The sequence below is a fragment of the Lathyrus oleraceus genome, chromosome 1 (genome assembly GCF_024323335.1).
Source record: "Lathyrus oleraceus cultivar Zhongwan6 chromosome 1, CAAS_Psat_ZW6_1.0, whole genome shotgun sequence".
Lineage (NCBI taxonomy): Eukaryota > Viridiplantae > Streptophyta > Magnoliopsida > Fabales > Fabaceae > Lathyrus > Lathyrus oleraceus.
In genome coordinates this window covers 84,315,109-84,338,934 of record NC_066579.1, presented here as the reverse complement: position 1 = coordinate 84,338,934, position 23,826 = coordinate 84,315,109, and the positions used below count along the sequence as shown (strand labels likewise).

The window sequence follows — 23,826 nt, the reverse complement described above, 5'->3', positions numbered from 1 at the left end:
ACTGTATGCAATTGATAAAGTTGCATGATGAACGTAGTTTGTTCCCATGTTGACGTAGAGTTTGTTCCATGGCGGAGATTTGTGTTATTTGGATCGAACTCTAGCCTCGACAAGGACAACTTCATGGTTCGACAGTAGTCGAAGATGTGCATGCCGTAGTCGGAGTTTGTTCTAGCATGTGTCTAAGTTAAGATATTGTTTAAGTTAGCATGTTAAATTAGGTCAGTCTGTTGGATCAATTATTTAGTATGTTAGTTGAAAGCTACGACTTGGTTTTCTTATAAATAGCATACTAGTCATCATTTCTAAAAAAATCCCTGATAATCCTGATTAAAAGAAAAATTTATGTGATTAAGATTCAATTGTAAACATTGAACATAATGTGTAATTGAATCAAAAATCCAGGATTTTATACCACTTTGAATTATTATTCTTTTCTCTATTCTCAATGTTTTCTATATTTGTTGGTTTCTTGCTCATAAAAAAAACGATCATACTCTCTATTGATTTCACAATAATTTCAATATTAAATAACTAATATTTTGTGCACATGGAATTCATAGTGAGTTTAATAGAATCACTTTATGTCACTTCGATTAAGTAAAAATATTATTAAAAGTTTAAACAAAACACAATATTATCGTGGTTTCACCAAAGTCATCACTATCAATCCAAACCAAACATGCAATTAATGATTTCTCGAAAAACAATAGATTAGTTTCTATTTTTTGTATTTGTTTTTTAAGATTTATATTCCATTTTCTATTATATATAAAAGGCTATACACTTTCATAAGATATTCACTTCTTCCTAACTTGTGTTTCTGTACCTCATTGTATCTTCCTACTTGAAACCATGAACTCTATTCAACAAACAAATGAAAAATGGAAGGGCAAAGCCAAAACAGAAATACTAGGATGCAAATCTGAACAAGTATGGCCACTTTTAGAGGATTTTTTTGGCCTTGACAAATGGTTTCCAACTCTCTCAACATGCATACCAATTGAAGGAACATCAGGCAAACCAGGTTGTGTCCGTTTCTGTGCAGGTTTCAAGACTCCTATAGATAAACATGACAAAAAAACTTTGAATTGGACTAAGCAGAAACTTCTTTCAATTGATCCAATTCAAAAGGTGTTTAGTTATTCAATTATTGATGGAAATGTTGGATTTCATTCCTATGTTTCAACTGTTAAGGTAGTGAGAAAAGAAAAAGGATGTGAGATTGAGTGGATATATGAAGTTGAACCTGTTGAAGGATGGAGATTGGAAGATCTTGATTTTTTCATAGGTTCTGGCTTGGATGTCATGGCTCAAAGAATTCAACAAGCTTTCAAGACCATGGAAGATGCACTTCAAGCTTAATATTCATGTCATCTATTAATGGTATTAGTAAGTTTATAAATAAGGTGTTATATAAATTATCTTTGTTTGGTGTGTTTTGTATTTCTAGCAAAAACTAAGCTTGATTAATATAAAAGTGTGTTTATGATTCTATTGGTTATGTTGAATACTCTTTATCTTGTCAATCACTTCTTTTGTTCTCCTTTCAATCTTAAGATGTTCAAATTCTTTTAAGGTTGTTAAGATTCAAATGAACTGTTGACACTGACTTGAGAATTCAATTATGTAGTTTTGTTTGGGAGAGTGAGTTTGAGATGAACTTGAAATTTAACATAAACTATAAAACTTTTGCACTTCATTTGTTGGTTTGGTTGTAAGAGGAAAATCATTGAAAAAGATAGATAGAATAGAGGTAGGAGGAGGAGTTCAAGTGGAATCCGTCACTTGAATTAAATGAGTGTAAATTAGGGGTACATGTATATGTATAATTATTGGTTTTAAGATTTAAATATATTTATGTATCAATATAAAATGATGTTGATATTATATAAATTAACAATATTTTAAAAAATAAAATGAGATGAAAAAAAAATAGTTTTAATTTGTTTGGTTAAGAATTTCTTTTTTAAATTATATCATTTTTTAATAGATTTAATGGTAATATTCTGACAATGTAAAAAAAAATTATATTATCATCCATAAAAAATATATCTTTTTTCCATTTCATAGTAGTTTAAAGTTTTTAAACTAAATTGACGGAATGCATGATCATAATCATAATTGATTCACAGTGTAAAATAATTTTTAAATAAACTATAAAACTTTTGCACTGTTGATTTGGTTGTAAGAAGAAAATCATTGAAAGACATAGATAGAATAGAGGTAGGAGGAGGAGTTCAAGTGGTATGTGTCACTTGAGTAAAATAAGTGCAAATTAATGGTATATGGTTTAATTATTGGCTTTAAGATTTAATTATATTTATGTATCAATATAAAATATTGTTGATATTTATAAATCTAACAATATTTTATAATATAAAATGAGATGAAAAAAATTAATTTTCATTTGTTTGGTTAAGAAATTTTAAAAAATAATTTATACCAATTTTTAATTTGAGAATTTTTATTTTATTTTTATTAACTTTTTTCATTTTAAAAAAAAAATTATTTATTTTCAAGTTCTATTTGTTTTTAAATATTTTTATAAAAAAATAGCCTTAAAAATATTTGTTCCAAAAATTACAATGAAAAGGTAAGCATTTCCTCTTCCTCTTGAAGGTATTTATGAATGTGTTATTCAATAACAATAAAAGTAGTTTATAAATTTTTATTATATCTTTTCATCTAGATAGTCTATAATCTTTATCAAAACTATAAATGAAAATTAATATTAATATATTTTACAATTTTGGTTCCCCTATTCTAATTTTTTTAATTTTAATTCTCAATTTTAAAAAATACGATTTTCATATTTTTTTTTATAATTTTGTATTAAATTTTAATTTTTAAAAGAGACCAAAATCCAATACAAAATTTAAAAAAGATAAAATTTAAATTTTTAAAATTAAGGATATATATATATATATATATATATATATATATATATATATATATATATATATATATATATATATATATATATATATATATATATATATATATTGCAAATAAATCTAATATTTTGTTTCGGATGACATTTGAATGGTATTTCTTGAATTTATAATTTTAAATACTTTAACCAAAAAATAATTAAAGTGATATAATTCTGTATAATAAAGAAACAAAAACTATAAATTTATTTTTAAAAATCCGCGTATAAGACAGATTCATGTGGCATGGAGAAGTGGAAGGCAATAAAGTTGAAAGAGACTATAAAAAATAGTCTCTTTCTTTATTTTGGCTCTAATATTTTTCCACCCCTTCCTTTATGTTGGCTCTAAACAAGGGATAAATAGTTAGTATTTTAATCTTCTTTATTTTGTTTTATTCAAAATGTTAGTGGTAGCATGAATTAAGGTAGTGTGAAATGTCACTTTCTTTTTCTTATTTTTAATGAGAGGATATGTCACTTTGGTACATCACCAAAATATTTTTTTACCAGTGAGAGGATATGTCACTTTCTTGGCACATTACAAACATATTTTCTCAATTATTGTTGGATATTATTAACTTCTATGAATGGTTGTTGTCACATGTCAATTGTACTTTGTGATTTTAGTAACTTGAGTTAACAAACTCAAATTACTTAAATTCAATATTTTAAACATGATCATGGAGATAATTATTCTTCACGAAATTTTATGATCACAGCAATTTTGATGTGGACTTTAATTATTTCTTAGTTTATTGGATGTTACTAAAATGAGAGAAACTTGGTAAATTAAGAACTCCTATTTGCATGGATCGTGACAAATCGAATTTAAGAAAGAAAAATGGACGAATATGTATACCACAATATGTACATCTTAATGTCTACAATAGAACTAAACACTACCAGAGTTAAATGGTAACAAGAAAAAAAAAATGAAAAAAGACATATATAAAAATGAAACAAAAGGTGTAGAAATCAACAAGGGAGGTACATGAAAAAGAAACTAAATGGGCTTAAAAAATTATGGTAAATTGGCCCAATAATGTGTAAGTCTTCTAACCCTAATTGATTAAATAATAATAAATAATTTAATAAACAATAAAAAAAAGGATACGTTAACTTGTTAGTTCTTCACATAAGATTCCCACTGAATCTTCTTTATATATTTAGTCCAATATCATTCCTTAAATTCATCTATGATCACGTCTCTACTGATCACTACTTGCTTGTTCACTTGGTCGAACAACTTGTAACCACCAGTCGACTGATATCCTATTAGGATCATTTGACTCGACTTGTCATCAAGTTTTTCTTCTCAACTGATCAGGCACGTGTCTATGTGTTATAGACCCAAACACTTTCAAATGACTTAAGCTAGGTTTGACATCAGACCAACATTATTCTGGTGTGATTCCTTCTAGCTTCTTCGTCAGACATCTGTTCAGTGCGTATGTTGCAGTCAACACAACTTCTCCCCATAATTCTTTGGGTAGATGCTTTCCTTTCAACATAATTCTCACCATATTCATGATGATTCTATTCTTCCTTTCGACAGTTCCATTTTGTTGTGGAGTGTAGGATGGCACCACCTCATACATAATCCCTTCATTCTCACATAATGTTTCGAAGTATTTCGAAACATATTCTCCATTACCATCAGTCCTCAGAATCTTGAGCTTTCGACCACTTTATCTTTATACCATAGATTTAAACTTCACAAATACCTCGATCACTTCACTTTTATTCTTGATCAGGTAAGTCCACAGTTTTCGACTGAAATCATCTATGAGTGTGACAAAGTATCTGTTACATCCAAACGAATCCATCTAGATAGGACCGCACACATCAAACTATATGATTTCAAGAATTTCCTTCAACTTGCTTCCTACATCCTTGTTGAATTTGTTCTTGTGTTGCTTTGCCTGCACACATTCCTCACACACTTCATTTGGAATTTTGATTTCTGGTAACCCTGAAACGATATTTCGTCTTTTCAAATCTCTGATGTCTTTGAAGTTGAGATGGCCAAGTGTATAGTGTCACATCTATTCATCCCTGCTAGTTGTAGTTGCAAGACACTTGTGCTTCATCACATTAAGTTCAATCTTGAAGGTTCTATTCTGAGACATGAGAGCCTTCAAGATTAACCATCCACCTGAGTCGAAAACTCTTATCATCTTGTCTTCAAACGACACTTTGTAATTCTTTTTGACCAACTTCCTTATGCTAAGAAAATAACTTTTCATGCATGGTATATACAATACATTTGAAACTACTGACCTCTTTCCATCTTTCCTCATAATCAGAACATCACCAATACCTTCAGCTGCTAGAGTATTGTGATTTGAAAATTTCACCATGTTCTTCATCGAGGGTTTTAGGTTTACAAACCAATCTTTCCTACCAGTCATGTGTCATGAGCATCATAAGTCCAGGTACCATTGGTCCTTGAATCTTTCTTCATCTCTTGTTGTGACCATCAACAACATCTCTTCTTCTTCTTCTTCATGCTTTTCCAGATTTGCATCACTTTCTTAATTCTTATGTTTCTCAGAACAATCATTAGAGTAGTGACCATACTTCTTACAATTGAAACAATGAATATGATTTTTGTCAGCTTTTTATCCACCTCATATTCCTCTACCAACAGAAGCACCTGTGTGGTTACTTTGGTATGAGGGTCTTCTCTAGTTCGACGCATTTCCTTCTTATTGGTTTCCTCTTCCAGTCAAATTGTTGTAGCCTCCTCTACCTTTATTGTCGAACCACTTCACTTTTCCTTTCTTTTCTCTTGCTGATTGCGCCTACAAAGCCACATCGTTCTTTGACTTACTTGTAACTCTTTCAGTCATTCTTTGTTCATGAGATTCAAGCCTTCCTTGAAGCTCTTCCTTTTTCATTGTTGATGGATCTTTTAATTCTTTTATGGCTACTACCACATGGTCGTACTTTTGAGCCAATGACCTCAAGATTTTTGCGACAACTGATCTTGATGTCAATGCTTCTCCACATAGCTTGATTTCATTCACTAGTTTCGTAACCCTAGTGAAAAAAAAGTTTCACTTTCACTTTCTTCCTTCTGAAGCAATTCATACGTTCTTTTGTGAGTTTGTAACCTCACCTCTTACACCTTTTCAGTTCCTCCAAAAGATTTCTCTAAAATTTTCCATGCTTCTTTCGTTGATTGACTTTGTAATATTTCTTCTTCAATTCTATGTGTGCAGCTTTTTGTTCATCCTCGCATTTTCTACAAGAAGCATCACTTCTTCCTTCACATGATCCCAAATATCTTGATAGCAGAAAATAACCTTCATCTACTTACGCCAATTCTTGTAATTCTATTTCTTCAGAATTAGGATACTCGCCAGAAAACTCTCATTCGGATGGTTCATTGCACTATGCATCCCAAGATACCAGATGTTGGAATTACACCAAATCTATGGAGAATTCCGAATCAATCTTGATGAAGAAGAATCAATCTTTCTGATTGATTAGTCCTCTAGTTCTTCACTCTTCACTCAAGTGAATCAACCAACTTTGGTTGCAAGATGATTCTGCTACGTAATTGATAATTAAAGAATAAAATAAAAGATGAATTGGGGAAGAAATAGAAATTAGGGTTTCAACGGAAAAGGGGAAGAAGAAGAGTTTTGAATTCTGTAGAGAAACTTTTTCTCTTTATTTTGCAATCTGCAATATTATTCACACTTTACAATAATAAGGTTATTCCCTATTTATAGGTTGAGATAACTTGGACACCAAGCAATCTCCAATTAACCAACTAACTCAGCTAAAATAAACAAATAAAGCTAAGTCAAAATTATGTCGAGATACACTTCTTTGACATTTTGACAACTTCTTGCTTCTGTCGAGCAACATGCTTCGACACAAGGAATTCCAACAGTTATAACCTTGAATAACTTCTACACCACACAACATTTCAACATTAAATTTATAACAAGGCTATACAATTTCATAAGATATACACATCTTCTGTCTTTTTACCTCATTGCATCATCCAAACTCAAAACCATGAAACAATTCAACAAACAAATGAAAAATGGAAGGGCAGAGCAAAACCAAACACTACTACGGAAAACACATATAATGACAGTAGCGAAACACATATAATGACGGTTTCACGTCCATTGTTAGGTAACGCGTGATTGTAAGTAAGTTGGTTTCCAAAACAAGCGATGGAACGTGGTTATAAGTTAGGTAGCGCACTACGTATAACAATAGGTAAAAAAATAATCGTTGTGAAATAATTTTTATGTCATGGGTTCGAATCTCTACAGCGCCATTCTTGTGTTTTGTTATTCTGGATAGTGCACTACTTATAACAAAGGTTGAATTAAAACCATTGTGATATCATGTGTTTTTTTAATATAATTTTTAAGTTTACAGTATTCCTAAATTTTTAACCTAAATATTTATGAATCGTATTAGACTAAAAACAATAATACATCCATTTATGAATTGAATTAGATAAAAAAATGTATTACATACATCAATGACACAACTCCATTAGGAACCAAAAATTGTATTACATCAATGACACAATTCCATTAGGAAGCAAAAATTGTATATTACATCAAAACCAAAATGGCATAAAACAACCTATAATGTACACGTCATTACATCAAGTAATACTATCTTGTTGTCTTGGTGTCTTGTCTCTTGGTGTCTTGACTTTAAATACCTATAATTTAGAATAATAATAGTTGTTAGAAAATAACATACAATAAATTATGAATGAAGAATATAAAATACTTGCTAGTTAATTTTCCCATATGCCTTCTTGGTGATAGTTACGAGTAGCATGTACATCATCTCTATCAACTTCTTCATATGAAGTAGGCTTTTTTGTTGCATAAGAAGGAGTGGAATAAATATCAAAATTCTCATCATCACTATGAGGAATATGTTTTCCTTTGATAAAAATTGACCATCTCTTCAAATAGACTTTGTTTCCGACAAATAGTTTGAACAAAACTCAAGAGCTTCTTCTGTGATTTACCTTTCAATGATCGAATTTTCCGGTCAGTGATCATTTTTCGTATATCCTTTAAATATCTTCATGTATTGCTCTATAGGATACATACACATTAAATAAATTGGACCATAAAATCAATTTATATGACTAGATGAACAAGTAAGTGAACCATAATATCAAAAAATGATAGAGGAAAATACATCTCCAATTGACACAATATTATTGTAGCCTCATCTTATAATTCATCTAATTTTTTGAAATAATTTTTTTTATTACATATAGAATTGAAGAATAAGCACAGTCTGGTTATAATTACTCTTACATTTTTTGAAAGGTTCTACGGATAGCCGCTTGTAGAAGTTGTTGCATCAAGACATGAAAATCAATAGATTTTAAGCCAATTAACTTGAAATCTTTCATTGATACAAGTTTATTGATGTATGAAGAGTAACCTTGAAAAACTTTGATACCATGAAAACATTCGCAAAAACTTTTTTTTCCTTTTTAGACAGAGTGTGACACGCCGGAGGCAAATAATATCTTTTCCCTCTATCTTCTGAAGCCAATTGTTGTCCTATACCAATATCCAGCATATTTAAATGTGAATTCTTATTGTCTTTAGTCTTTCTTGGAATGTTAAGAAGTCTTCCTATCAAACTATCACACATATTTTTCTCCACATGCATCACATCAAGACAATATCTTACATCGAGGCTAAACCAATATGGAAGATCAAAGAACACCGATCTCTTTTTCTAAATATTTTTCTCAACGGGAACGTCTTTATTATTCCTAAAGACAACAGTAAGTTGTTCTTGTCGTTGATAAACTTCATCACCAATTAAAGGTTTAGGAGCAATTTCAAACTTCTGCTCTCCGTTAAAAGCCTTATGCAATCTACGACAAGGATGAATGGGTTTTAGAAATTTCGGATGCCCAAGGTAAACGATATTTTTTCCAAACTCAAGCTGGTGAAAACATGTATTAGTTTCACATATACGACACACTTTATGTTCTTTGACATTATATCCATCCAAATTACCATATTACATGAAAGTCGTTGATTGCTCAAAATAACATTGTACGCATCTTAAACTTTTCAACAGAATATGCATCATCAATGTCAACACCTTTATCCCATAAAAGTTTTAAATCATGAATTTAATGGACTTCGATAAACATCTATATTGTTTTCGAGTTGTCTTGGTCTAGAATTCATCATACTTAACATCGTATACTTGTGCTTCATGTACAACCAAGGAGATAGGTTGTAAATCGTGAGAAGAACAGGCCACGAAGAATGGTTAGTACTTAGATTACCAAAATTTCTCATTCCATATGTGATAAGCCCAAGCCTAAGATTTCTTGGCTCAAGGGCAAAACAGGAAACAGTGAATCAAATTTCTTCCATTGCAAAGAATCAGCAACATGGAGAATGTTTCCATCATATTTTCTTTCATTTACATACCATATAATATTTGGAGAGGATGAAGCTCTAGAGGCTCAGCTTGGATATTCATCTAGTGGTAGGGGATGCAAAACCCTAATGGCTTGATCTGTAAAGCTTAAGTTCAACAGAGTTCTATCATGATGCTCTTAAGAGGGGTTGAAAGCCTAATTTTATAGTGAGGGAGTTGTAGGGCTTCATTTTGGTCCCGTGGGTCCTATCTTGGCCTCTAAACCCAAGTTGGAGGTTCATATTACCAAGACTTGGCTAAGGAGCATCCTATTTCATCCAAGGTTTTTGATTGAAAGGTATGTTCTTAGGCTTGAAAGCCCATACAAGTAAGTATTGACTAAGACATCTTGGTTTGGCTAAAACCCTAATACATTTGGGGAATGATCATGCCCATCATCTTGTCCATCATACCCACATCATCATAGCTCTTGCAAGTTTATGTCTCTTAAGCATATGGTGTAGATTTCTAGTTCTTGGTCCATGAATTCATGCTTGTACCAATCCATTAATCTTCTATGCCTTGGTGATCTAGTCCAGGTCTTCATTTTGGGTTCATCTATGTTTAGTCAAGATTCATGTCCACCTATACAAGTCTCTACAAGGAAACCAAGATTTTAGATCTACAATTGACTTTTTCAACTGTTGTCTTTTTGGTCAACTAGTTGATCAAAGTCAACCATCCTCCCTAAGTTATTTTCAAGCCCATTGTTCCATGCAACTTGATTGAATTCATTGCATGTTTATTCTTAACCTTGTAATCCAAATGAACCTAACTTGTGTTTAGTCCTCATTTCCTATTACTCTATTCAAATTCCAATCTTAGCATTCAATAACGATTCTATTAAAATCCACTTTCATAATTCCATTTGATTATCATTCAAGTTAAACTTACATTTTTCATACACATTTCCTAAACAAACATACTACATATACTTTCCATTCTATTACAAATCAATACAACTTTCAATTTATCTATATCCAAACTTTCCATCTCATCCTATATGCATTCAAGCTTTCAAACAATTAACAAAATGTAAACCATTTAATTCTATGCACATTCAAACCATTGCCACAAAGAACTTGCCAATAGAATTCATTCCATAAATCATTCATTCATAACATTCATTTCATTTTAATTTTACAACAACCAAATTCCAATCCTATACATAACCACATACATATATTCACATTTGCATTATAATACATTCATCCCTAAGCCAACATCATTAATTCATTTCTACAACAAAATGGCAACAAGTCTTTAACACAAATGCATAGCATCCCATTTGATCAACTATATTCCAAGAGCCCAACCACTTTCCATAACCACTCTTCAAGCCAATTCTAAATCCTATGAACAAACCAAGCAAATAGCTGTAGCATCTTTAAAAGCTCCTGACTTTCCCAAGCAGCAACCCATGATCCAAGCTAGCATTCCACATGACCATTGTCCAAGTAATTCCACGAGCAAAGGACTTCACAGCTAATCCATCACAGCCCTGCATAATAGTATGAATTAAGCAACATTTTCACAACAAAAACCACTTGAGGACCCTACATGATACAACTCAGAAACATTTCATTCATTTTTACACTCAAAACCTTCAGAACAAATTTTCTTTCCATTCTAACTAACCCAACCACGCTACGAACTAACATTCACTTCACATTAACTTCAACATACAATAAACCTACAATTAACAACAAGTTAAATTCAAAGGTCCAGCATAAGCTAACAAATACAATCATACAGAATAACCTAAACTCACCAACTGAACTGAATCAAAACTCATAACCAACTCAAAAACAGTTTTTATTTCCAACTAACTTATGCATTTCAAGGGAGATTTGAGTGAATTTAAAGTTCATCTCATAACAGAAATTCAGAGCGTATAAATTTATTCACTCTTCGCTAATTCGAGATCACAAGCCATTTTGCACATTTCCAGATTTTGGGAATTTCACTCTGCATTCTTAATCTCAATCATCTCCATCACCCCAAAGCTCTCCTTCTCCATTGTTGCTCAGAGCTTCACATTGAAGCTCTGAAACAACATGAGTTGGATCTCCTCATCTTCTAAACTCAATCAACGATAACGTAACTTCCATAATCTTTCCTACAAACTACAGAATCAGAGTAGAATCAGAGTGCAAATATCAAAAAGGTTGAGGAATTGAAGGCACTTATAAATTGAAGGTCCTCTTGAAGTCGATCGATCTGTGTGCATCATCTTCTCCAAATTGCACTACCTTCGAATTCGGAAGACCCTAATCTCTGACAGGTAAATCCTCGTTCTTCCTCCTTTATTCCTGATTCTCGTTGCAAGTATGTGAGGCTCGGCCAGGAGAACATAAGCCCATAAGATTGGAGGCTTTATTTCCTTTGTTTGAAAGTTTAATTTCTGGTTTCGCTCTTAGGGTTCTTCTGTTAGTCAAGCCAATTTGAACTCATGAGGGGGAATTTGAGTGAATTAAGTTGGGGTTTTGATAAAGCAGAAGGAGACGGTTATTTTAAGGTTCGGATGAAGGGGTTGGTTTGGTTTTTAGGGTAATGCTAACTTGTAAGTTAAGAAATCTAGCTATAGTAAATTTGTATTGGAAAAAATAATTAAAAAAATTAATTTATATTTTTATTAAAATCAAAGCATAATTTCCAGCACAATATTTCTTTCTTTAGTTCTTAACTTGTGCCCCGACAAATTAGCATTATCCAAATAATATTATAGTATTTCCCCGTTATGGAAGAATGTTTAAGTAAGAAGTGAAATGTTCGAAAATTTAAGTGTTGTTACAGTTAGGGAGCACAACAATTATTGGGATTTTTATTATTATCAATAAATAATAATTAACAATTATTATGAATATAATTTCAATCTTAGATTTAGCATGGGGAGAGAAATACGATAGAGTTTGGAAGCAATTCGAGGAAATCGATTCTGGAGAGTGAGATAGGAATGCAAAACTTTTCAAGATTTATGAAAACTGCAATTATCAGGTAAGGGGGGGAGATTATTTACTGTATGGTTGGTTTAGTCAACATGATGATAATACCCTTGCCCTCTCATCAGCTATGTTTTTTTCATGTGATCTTGTATGTATCGAATGAATATACAATTTTGTGTGTTTGACCCTATGGAGTTTGATCAAACCCATATGGATAATTATATGTTTTTCCTTGTGATCGTATGCATATGTGAATAAATATGTGAATTTGGTATTTTTGGAATCAATCACTTCTAAGGATCTGTGAGCAAATGGGATTTTTCCTATTTTGTCACTTTTTAATAGATCCATTATTTGATTTGTGTCCAAAATGGGATAATCTCATTTGGTTGTAACCCAGATTTTGACGATGAAACGTGGAGTAGAGAATTTTGATGAATTGGGTTTAAACCCAATAAATTAACGATAAAATTATTATAATATAATTTTTAATCAATATTTTATAATTTCACGGATGTAGATGTAGTTATATCGATACTGTATAATTTTTTCTTATAAAGTACAGAAAACTGTATTTTTCTCAAAATGTCAAATAAGTCTATTTTTTTTACGGATGACTTATTTTCCCAGAACCGGGAGTATGGAGTCTTTCTTTCTTTTTAAAAAAATTTAGTCCTTCAAACATTAAATGTTTATCTATTATATAATTTTTGTGTCTTAAAAGTTATATTTTAATATCTCTAAAAAAAACTAATATCAGGTATATTAAATATACTCGGTACCGTCGTTGGTTTCATGATGGTCGTATTTCTATTTCTCTTAATTTTTAATGTGTTCATAGTATTTTTAATTAAATTTTATCACTTCTTAATTATAGACGTATAATATTATCTCAAATAAATTATAATTGAAAAGTGATATACATCTTAAATATTAAAAATTATTATGTTTATTTTTATTTATAAAATTATATATATTAATATATATATATATATATATATATATATATATATATATATATATATATATATATATATATATATATATATATATATATATATATATATATATATATATATATATATATATATATATATATATATTTAAAAAGAATATTTTTAAGTTATACTTTTGCCCTCACATTAAAATGTTTCTAAATTCGCCACTTGTGGCGGTGGATTGAGCGGCGGCGCGGCGAACGGCGGTGGCCAGGGACATTTTCATAATTTTGTCGTTTTTTCCATTTTTGAGTTCGGAGACCATCTAGTTGAATTTTTAAAGTTGAAATTGTGATAAAATAGCCATAAAATAATTCAATATCTCTTTTATAAAATATTAGTATATTTAACTCACTTTTAGGAATATTATTAATTAAATAATTTTGGGTGTAAGAAAAGCGAATATATTATTTAATAAACATAATTTAGGTGATTTGAATTTGGGTGGTCCTTATTGGATAATTTGTGGTTCGTGAATGGAACCTATTTTAGTGATATCATTTGGGATAATTTTGGGGTTTATGAGTATTATTCTACATATTGGTGAAGTATGATGTTTGTCCATGAAATGCATATTCGTGATTCATATTACCATGCATTCATGTATTTCGGAGTTTAGTTGGGACTTCGGTCCATTTTGGCGGTCTAGATCCATTGGTGGGGATTGTGTGTCTTTGTGGAAAAGACCAGGGGCGAATCTCAGATCCATTGGTGGAGATCGTTGGTCTAGGTGGGAAGGACCAGGAACTAGTGGAATAAAAATCAATAATATTCATCTGATTCCATAATATATTTTTGGTACCACATGCATATAGGTGATGGAGTTGGTGGATCATAGGATTTCATTTTGTTGTGATGTGTACTTGTGATTGTGATTGATTGACATATACCATTTATGTATGATTGTTGTGTTTCTTTAATGCCATCCTACTGCTAAATTTCATAGTTATTATTTGTAAGCGTATTTTCACCCCTTCTTTGTTTGTTGGATGACTATGTGCAATCTTTTTACAGGTAATTAGTTGGAGTGATAGCCTGTGATGATTGTGGGATATGCCCTCTTAGCATTTACTATTTTTATTTTAGTTCAAATAATGCCATGGTTCTGTAACATCGGGGAACAAGACGCTTATGTTTTGATGTATTGAGTTGTAACTCATATTCATGGAGTTTTTCAGTGATATTTTAATTGAGACTATATTATGTTTTCTTTTAATTCATGCTCTGAATTATTAAAGTTGTATGTTTATGTGTGTGTTTGGTGAAGTAACATCCTACGTGTGAATTTTTCTTTAAAATAAAATTTCGGGTTTTAGGATGTTACAGAAAGACTATAAAGAATGTTAAACAAAGTGAAATAAGCATAAAGTTATCAAAAAAAATATAAGTAGATAAATATGGTCATTCATAAACATTACAGGGAAACATGAAGGCACATGATGCAGCTGCAAGTGCACGGTTGTCGCGAAAAAATAAAATAGACACTAAACCATATACACCAATGGTTTAAGTACCGAATCCTAATCCAATCAGTAAATATCTAGAGAAATCTAAAATAGGAGTTTGGCAAACAATTTAAAATGAAAATAGTGGAAAGTTCACTTAAATCTTAAATCGGGGCAAACAGGACTCGGGGTTACAATTCATGTTTCTAACATAACTATACGACCCTTGTCACATCTATTGTTGGTTCTATGTGTTGGCAGCAATTTTGATAAAACCTAGAGTGTTCACAAGTTGTCACAAGTGTTGTCTTGATATAAGATAACATGTACCTGCGGGGTGTTTAAAATATGGATATGCAGGATTTTACTGAGATGTCAGACCCGATGTCATGACATCTGTATACAAAACATTCAGTCTGAATGTTATGTATTATGTGATTGCGTTTTTATGCTAATCTATGTGTGATTGATGTAATGATTGAACGCGCCCTCAATCAGTAATTACAACCAGATTGACTTATTTTCCAACAAGATATAATCAGTTGTCATGAGAAGATATGAATGGAAAATAGTTTTAGGATTTTGTGATGTCCAAGCCCAGTCAAACGATTCTATAAATAGGGCATGGAATATCTGGTTTCATACACAAGAAATAACAAACGAAATATTGAGAGAGAATAAGGGTTTTAGTCTTGTGTGGTCATGTGTATTGTGAGCCATTCATTCATCCATAGATGATTGAATTGGACTGACTTTTGAGTTGTAATTTGTCCACTCTAAGCTTTGAAGCATGAGTGTGTGTTTACTTGATTGAAGCTTTTAAGCAAGATCAAGTATGTGTTCTTGAAGAGTGTCTTCTTTTCATTGTAATTCTTGTTTTATATCACTGCTATGATTGATGGGGGGTGAGTAGGATCTCATATCTAAGAGTTCTTAGGTAGAAGTCACACAAGTAGAGGTTAGGTGAAAAGACTGTAACTTGAAGTTGTTTACTGAGAGTCTTTGAACTAATTCTGTTTAGTGGATTTCCTTCTTGGCTTGGTAGACCCCAGACATATGTGAGTTTGCACCGAACTGGGTTAACAATTGCTTGTGTCACTTGCATTACTGTTCTTTATCTTTTATCCTGTTTATATTGTTCAGATATTAGTGTCGTGACATTACCTTCGACATCTCATATCTGATACCAGAATTTCAATTGGTATCAGAGCAGGCATCCTGCTCTGGTTCTGGGTGAGATCTAGGGACGGTACTTTCTGGTACTATGGATAGAGACAGAGGATCTGTTCACAGACCACCTATTCTGGATGGATCCAATTATGACTACTGGAAACCTCGAATGGTAGCCTTCCTGAAATCTTTGTATAATAAGGCTTGGAAGGTTGTTTTAACAAGCTGGGAACATCCAATTATTATTAAGGAAAGAGAAGCTACAACTGAGAATAAGGTTGAGGAACAATGGACCAAGGAGGGGGAGGATCTAGCCCTTGGAAACTCTAAAGCATTGAATGTTATATTCAATGGGGTTGACAAGAACGTCTTCAGATTGGTGAACAACTGTGAGGTGGCTAAAGATGCTTGGAATATTCTCAAAACCACTCATGAAGGCACCTCTAGAGTGAAGATGTCTAGATTGCAGCTACTCACTACCAAGTTTGAAATTTTAAGGATGAAAGAAGATGAAAACATTCATGACTTTCACATGAATATCCTTGAAATTGCTAATGCCTCAGGAGCCCTGGGTGAGAAGATTTCAGATGAAAAACTAGTGAGGAAAATACTCAGGTCACTTCCTAAGAGATTTGCCATGAAAGTGACAGCCATAGAAGAGTCTCAAGACATTTGCAATATGAGAGTGGATGAGCTAATTGGATCCCTCCAAACATTTGAGTTGGGAATGTGTAATGGATTTTAAAAGCAAGTCAAAAGCATAACCTTCATGTCAAACACTGAAGAGAACGAGGAAGAAAGTGGTCAAGATACTGATGAAGATCTGGCAAATGATGTAGCGTTGCTGGGAAGACAGTTTAACAAACTTCTGAAAAAGATGGATGTAAGGTCTAAGTCTAATGTCAAGAAAATATCATCTGACATTAGTAGGTCCAATAATGCTAGTAGAAGAACAAGATCTGATGAAAATTCCAAAGAAGGAAAAGGAGTTCAGTGCCATGAATGTGATGGGTATGACACATTAGAGATGAATGTGGGACCTACCTCAAGAAGTAGAAGAAGAGTCTTGCTGCTACTTGGTCTGATGAAAATGAAACAGAAGGAGAGTCTGCTAATCTTGTGACTGCCTTGACTGGAAGATGGGGTTCTAATGAAGACTCAAGTGATGATGAAGTAACCTTGGATGAGTTAGCCATTATCTACAGAAAGTTGTGTCACAGAAGTGAAGAAGTGTGTCAACAAGTGGAAAGTCATAAGAAAGTGATAACACAACTGGAGAATGAGAAGGCAGAACACTTGGAAACCATCTCTAAGTTGAAGACTAAAGCAGTGCTCTTGAACTCCAAACTGGATGAGATGACAAAGTATGTCAGAATGCTGAACAATGGATCTGACACCTTAGAAAAAATTCTCCAGATTGGAAAAATAGAAGGAGACAAGTATGGCCTTGGGTTCAATGAATCCAAACCTGAGTGTTGTCACACTGGTAGCAAACCAAAGATGTCACATCATGTGTCACAACATCATAAGGAAAGACAGCATAAAAGAAAACACCAAAGATGGAGATGTCATTACTGTGGAAAATTTGGCCACATAAAACCATTTTGCTATAAATTGTATGACAATCCTAGTCCTTCTAATCATCAACCTAGACCCAAACATCACATCCCTGTCAACAGAAAACAATGGGTTCCTAGGGCTGGTGTTGATAATCTGATAGCTCACACTTCCTTCAGAGTTTCATCCAAAGAAGACTGGTATTTTGACAGTGGATGCTCCAGACACATGACTAGAAACAAAAACCTACTAACTGACCTTCATCCTCATGCCACCAGCTATGTAACCTTTAGTGATGGAGCAAAGGGTGAAATCAAGGGGATTGGAAAGTTAAACTGCCCTGGAGTCCCTAACCTTGACAATGTCCTACTTGTTAAAGGACTGACTGCAAACCTAATAAGCATCAGTCAACTATGTGACCAAGGTCTAACTGTAAACTTCACAAAAATTGAATGTCTGATTACTAATAAAGAAAATGAAGTGATCATGAAAGGAGTCAGGTCTAAGGACAATTGCTATATGTGGAGTTCTCAAGAAACTGTGAAATTCTAGTTAACAGACTATCGATGTCACACAGGATGTTATGACATCCGATTCTGCGCAGACAGGAATGTATACAGCAGGAAATTGTAAGTGCAGTAAATAACACAAGTAATTCTTTACCCAGTTCGGTGACAAACACACCTACGTCTGAGGGCTACCAAGCCAGGGAGGAAATCCACTATTAGTAGTATTAATTCAGACCTTAAACCAACTGTTTAATCCTATCACTTAATCTCTACCCAATGCAATTTCAATCTTACACTAAGACCAAAGTTCCTACTCACTCCCCCTCAATCACCTCAGTGATTACAACCTTTAATTAAGTTTAAAGACAATGGTGAAGTAATACTTCAAACAACTCTTGATTGTGCTTAACAACTTTAATCAAGATACACATCACTCACGCTTAAAAGCTTAGAGTGACACAACACTTACAACTCAAAGAACACCCTAGTCCAATGTAATCATCTAGGTGATAATTGCTTGGCTTACAAGATAAACCCAATACAAGACACAAACAAAAATACAGCAGTGAAGTATGATGGTACAATGAAAGCTTCACGCCTAAATCCCCTGAGTTCTGAAAGAAGGATTTCCATCCTTTTATATTGCAGTACTTGGGGCCTTGTACTTGTATTTCCTAAAAATAAGGTTAAGCAAGTTAACCTAATTTCCACATGTTAGGGTGCTAACAAATAGGCTATTTGTTAGGTTCATTAATTGTAGCTCAGTTGTTAGTTTCCTGGATTTTAGCTCAGCTGTTGGATTCCTGAAAAATAGCCTGAGAAAAATACTGAAACAGAAAAACTAACCATCCTACACTTTAGTATATGCTGTCAGGAATGAATGTCACAACATTCAGTTTGACGTCCAGAATCATAGGCCATATGCAAGGTCTGTTATTTTCCTGAAAACAGACTGTACTAAATGATGTACTGTAAAAGACCAACCAGTCTATACTTCAGTATCAGCTAATAGAAATAAATGTCATAACATCCAGTTTGACATTTAGACAATGGGCTTTATGCCAGGTCTGTTATCCTCCTGAAAAAACAGATTAAAATAAATATTGAACTGTAGCAGAAAAACCAACCTGCCTATTATTCAGTATATGTTGTCACTGATGAATGTCATAACATCCAGTTTGACATTCAGACAGTAGGCCTTATGCCAGGTCTGTTACTCCCTTGATAAACAGACTGAATTAAATACTGAGTTATAACAGACAACCAAATGTTCTATACCTCAGTATCTGATGTCAGGGATGAAGGTCATAACATCTAGTTTGACATTCAGTAAAACCTGTATTAGCTAAACCTGCAGCATACTACTCAAGTATGTCATGACATCAGTCAAGACATCAGAGTACAGGTAGTGTTTTAACACAACACGCAGCCAATCAAACATCTCCAAAGCATGTCATGGCATCAGTCAAGACATTAGAGTCCAGTTAGTGTTTTAACATAAAGTGCAGCCAATCAAACATCTACAAACTCCCCCTTTGGCAAATTTTTGGCTAAAACAACTTGGCATCACAACAGAGTTCACAGCAGCGGAAAACACACATCTAGCAGGAAATTAACCTAGCTAATACACTCAGAGCAGCAACACATTCAACACACATAGAAGTTAACTAAAAACTTCAACCAGCAGCACACATACAGAAGTTAAATAAAAACTTCAAACAGCAGCACTCACACAGAAGTTAAATATAAACTTCTAACAGCAGCACACATACAGAATGCACACATACAAGTTGAACATCAAGCTGCAGCACAACCTCTGGATTAGAGGATCTTCAATATTTGTTCAAGCACAAAGCCAATCTGTTGTCCTGGGGCACATGTGTTACTTACTCCCCCTTTTTGTCAAAAATGTTGCCAAAGCAACACTTAAAATTACAGACCAAAATAAAACAGAATTACACATAATTGTCAGAACCACATTAAATGATTTAATAATCAGACTCAGAGTCAGCCTCATCATCAGTGCCATCATCAGGACTGGCATCCTCTTCACCCTCTGCACTTTGCCTTGCAGCTCCTTCTTCAGCATCAGCAGCTTCACCAAGCACACCACCTTCAGTCATCTCCAATTTGACAATCAAATTTTCCAAAGTGAGCTTCCTTGCCTCTAGCTCCTTGCACGTTTCTCTGAGTAATGCAATGACAGCAGCTTTACCTGGTTGATTGCAAACACTTGATGTCTCTCCTGTTGTCATGGCAATGTCAGGGACATGCTTACCTAGGAATAGTTTATGATTGAAGATCAAAGGACTCTCTCTTCTTTTCACAAAATCATTCTCTGTCAATATGTTTGGAAATTGATTCAACACAATGCCACATATGAGGGAAGGAAAGGCTATAGGCCCCTTCACACTGAAGCTTCCTGCATGTTTCATGGTTTGATCAAAAATGTAGGTTCCATAGTCAAACTTTGCTTTGGTTCCAACAGCATATATGAACTTTCCAAGCATCACAGCCACAGTAGATTTGTGTTTGGTGGGCACCCAGTTGGCAGCTCCAATTTTGTGTAGCATAGCATACTTGACACTGAGTTTGGTGGCCACCAACTTACCTTTCAGAGGCCACTTCCTGACTTGATTAGCAGTGATGACTTGACAGATTTTGTTGTCAGTCACCTCAAGCTCAGGTTGAGCTATATCAGGTCTTCCCAAATACATGTTGATTACTGAGGGAGAGAAGTCCACACACTTGCCTCGCACATATACTTTTCTGAATTCCCTAGACTTTCAATCACCATATTCCTCAGACACATTGACAATAAACTCCTTTACTAAAGTCTCATAGCACTTTGAGAGCTGAGTCACAATTTTCATTAACCCTGCCTCTTGAATAAGGTCTACAATCTCCTTACACTCCAGGACATTCTGAGCCAGTTCCCTCTCCAAAGCCAGCCTCTTGTGATAGACATACTTCAACCTGTTCACACTAGAAGCAAAATGGAATGATATGTTGTCAATAGGTACCTCAGGGACACTAGCTGCCAGCTTGCTAGTGGTTGGCTTCTTCTTTGACAGAGATGTTGTGACATCACATGGGACATCTGAGTCAGACTCCACAACAACAGACTTGGTCTTCATTTTCTTGGGCACCTCTTTGCTCCAAGATTTTGTTGGACCATGCCCTTTCCTCTTGAGGGAACTCTCTGTCACCTTTGGATTGGGAGAAGTTGATACATCAATCTTCCTTTTTGGGGACCTCTGCACCACTATTTTCTTTTCTCTCCTAGTCCTAACCCTTTTGGCTATGCTAGGCACAACTGAGGTCAACAACTCATTATCAGAAAAATCCTCCAGGTTAACTGTTTCAGCTTCACCGTTAGGGTTGTCACTGACATCATGAGTGACACGGACTTCCTCATTACCCACATTCTCGAAGGGTTTGTCAATATTTGACCCCTCATGAGCATCAGTTTGCTCAACATCATCAGCCACATTCTTTCCGAAGGCAACTGTATTTTCTTGACACGCAACGTTTTCCGGAACAATCGTGTTTAAGGGAACTGAGACCCCCAAGAACTTTATGATTACCAGACAGAATGCCAGTCACCATAGTTGCAATGGCATTGTGAACATACTTGGAGCCTTCTCTTGTTTGTTCATCAAGCGTGATTGCTGAGGAGAAGCCTGAGACCGTTTCTTTAGGTCTTCTTGCATGAGAGGAACTCGCAGAGCCAGACACAGGATCTTCCCTGTTAGGGTTGCATGACTCAGAGCTAGAGGAATCAGAACTGGTCGTGTAGTAAGTTGAGTCGGATTGGTGCGACATGATGAATATCTCAGAGAAATGAAAAGTTTCTTTGAGAGAAAGCTTGCAAGTCTGAAAGTTGAAATGATGGAAGAGGAAACGCTTGTTGCACGAGCAGTATCTATTATTTGTTGACCAATCAGAGTGAACAATCAAATGTTTAATAAGTTGACTTATTAAACAGTAAATAACTAACATCATTAGTTGCTATAATTTCTCAGAAGGACACATTCCCACTTTGCCCCTTAATTTGTCAATCTGAGTAACATCCAATGTCATGACATTCTGAGTGACATTGTACTCAGTCTGCATCTGGTTCATCCATACTAGTGGGGAACACCTGATACCAGATGCTAGGTACTTAGCTTCTGCAGTGGATAATGATACACAATTTTGTTTCTCCCTTGCAACTACACCAGTTTGAAGAGGACTAATAGGTGGGGGAAACTCATGACTTTCAATCTGCATAGGTACCATTAAATGCATGGGCACCAGTTCCAGAAGTTTGGAAGATTTTGGATGTCCCATCTTGGGATATGACATCTTGGTTAGCTTGCCCACCTGACACTTTCCACAGCCTTTTATTTTATCCATAAGCAGATTTGGGATCCCTCTAACTGCTTCCTTGGATATGATCTTCTTCATTCCTCTTAAATGATGTTGTCCACGTCTTCCATGTCAAAGCTTCACTTCCTACTCTTCCTTAGCTAGGGGGCACTTTGAAGAGTTGTTTGAGACTTTAGATTCCCACAGATAATAGTTATCTTTGGATCTGGCTCCTCTCATAACTTCCTGATTGCATCAATTCATCACAACACATAATTCTTTAGTGAACTGAACATAGAAACCTTGATCACATAGTTGGCTTATGCTAATAAGATTAGCAGTTAGTCCTTTTACTAACAGCACATTACTCAGTTTTGGAGCTCCAGGACATTCCAGCTTACCAACACCTTTGATTTCCCCTTTGGCTCCATCACCAAATGTCACATACCTGGTAGTATGAGGTTGTCTCTCCACCAACAAGTTACTCATTCCAGTCATATGTCTTGAGCAGCCACTATCAAAATACCAGTCTTGTCTGGTAGAAGCCCTTAGAGATGTGTGAGCTAGTCTAGCAACCCATTGTTGTTTCTTAATGGGGGCATTATGCTTAGCTGCCTTCTGCTTAGGTCTGACTTGAGGGATCTGGTTAGGATAACCATGCAACCTGTAGCAGAAGGGTTTTATGTGACCAAATCTACCACAGTAGTGACATCTCCATCTCTAAAATTTCTTCTTCTGATGGTTACTCCTCCTGGTTCCCTGATGTTGTGACATTGGTTGTGACTTCTGCTTGAGTTTCTGAACTTCAGCCTTTGAGCTTTTGAGTTCATTTGAGGATTTCTTAACAAAGCCTAAACCAGACATGGTTCCTGACTTCTGTCCCACCTTTTGAATCTCTTCCAAAGTGTCAGTGCCTTTATTCATCATTCTGATGGATTTTGTCATTTGTTCTAGCGTAGATGTCAGTAATGATATCTCACCATTTAGACCATCTATGACAGTCAGATGCTTCTGTTTCTCAGCTTCCAGCTCCTTGATGAGTTTCTTCTGCTTTTCTCCTTGGATACACACTTCTGCACTTTTGACACATAGCTCTTTATATGAAGCAGCAAGTTCATCAAAGGTAAGTTCATTTCCACTTGAGTCATCATCAGAGGCGCAAACACTAGTTAGTGCAGTGACATGTTTAGCAGATTCCCCTTCAGATTCACTCTCAGAATCTCCTTCAGACCAAGTGGCAGATAGCCCTTTCTTTTGCATCTTGAGGAAGGTAGGGCATTCAGCTCTAATGTGACCAAAGCCTTCACATCCATGGCACTGGATTCCCTTACCTTGGGTGACCTTTTCTTCATATTTTGATCTTCTACTGATGACAGATGAAGAGTTCTTGACATTAGGTCTTCCCTTTTGATCAACCTTCTTTATGAACTTGTTGAACTGTCTTCCAAGCATGGCTATAGCTTC

The 23,826-nt window shown here is 34.2% G+C and overlaps 1 protein-coding gene across 1 annotated transcript; it reads left to right on the top strand.

The window, feature by feature from the left end:
* The first annotated feature begins 603 nt into the window (after window positions 1-603).
* LOC127117552 (lachrymatory-factor synthase) lies at window positions 604-1,497 on the top strand. The gene has a single exon (XM_051047611.1). The coding sequence runs from the start codon at window positions 856-858 to the stop codon at window positions 1,363-1,365; it is 510 nt and encodes a 169-aa protein (XP_050903568.1). The 5' UTR covers window positions 604-855; the 3' UTR covers window positions 1,366-1,497.
* The last annotated feature ends 22,329 nt before the right edge of the window (window positions 1,498-23,826 follow it).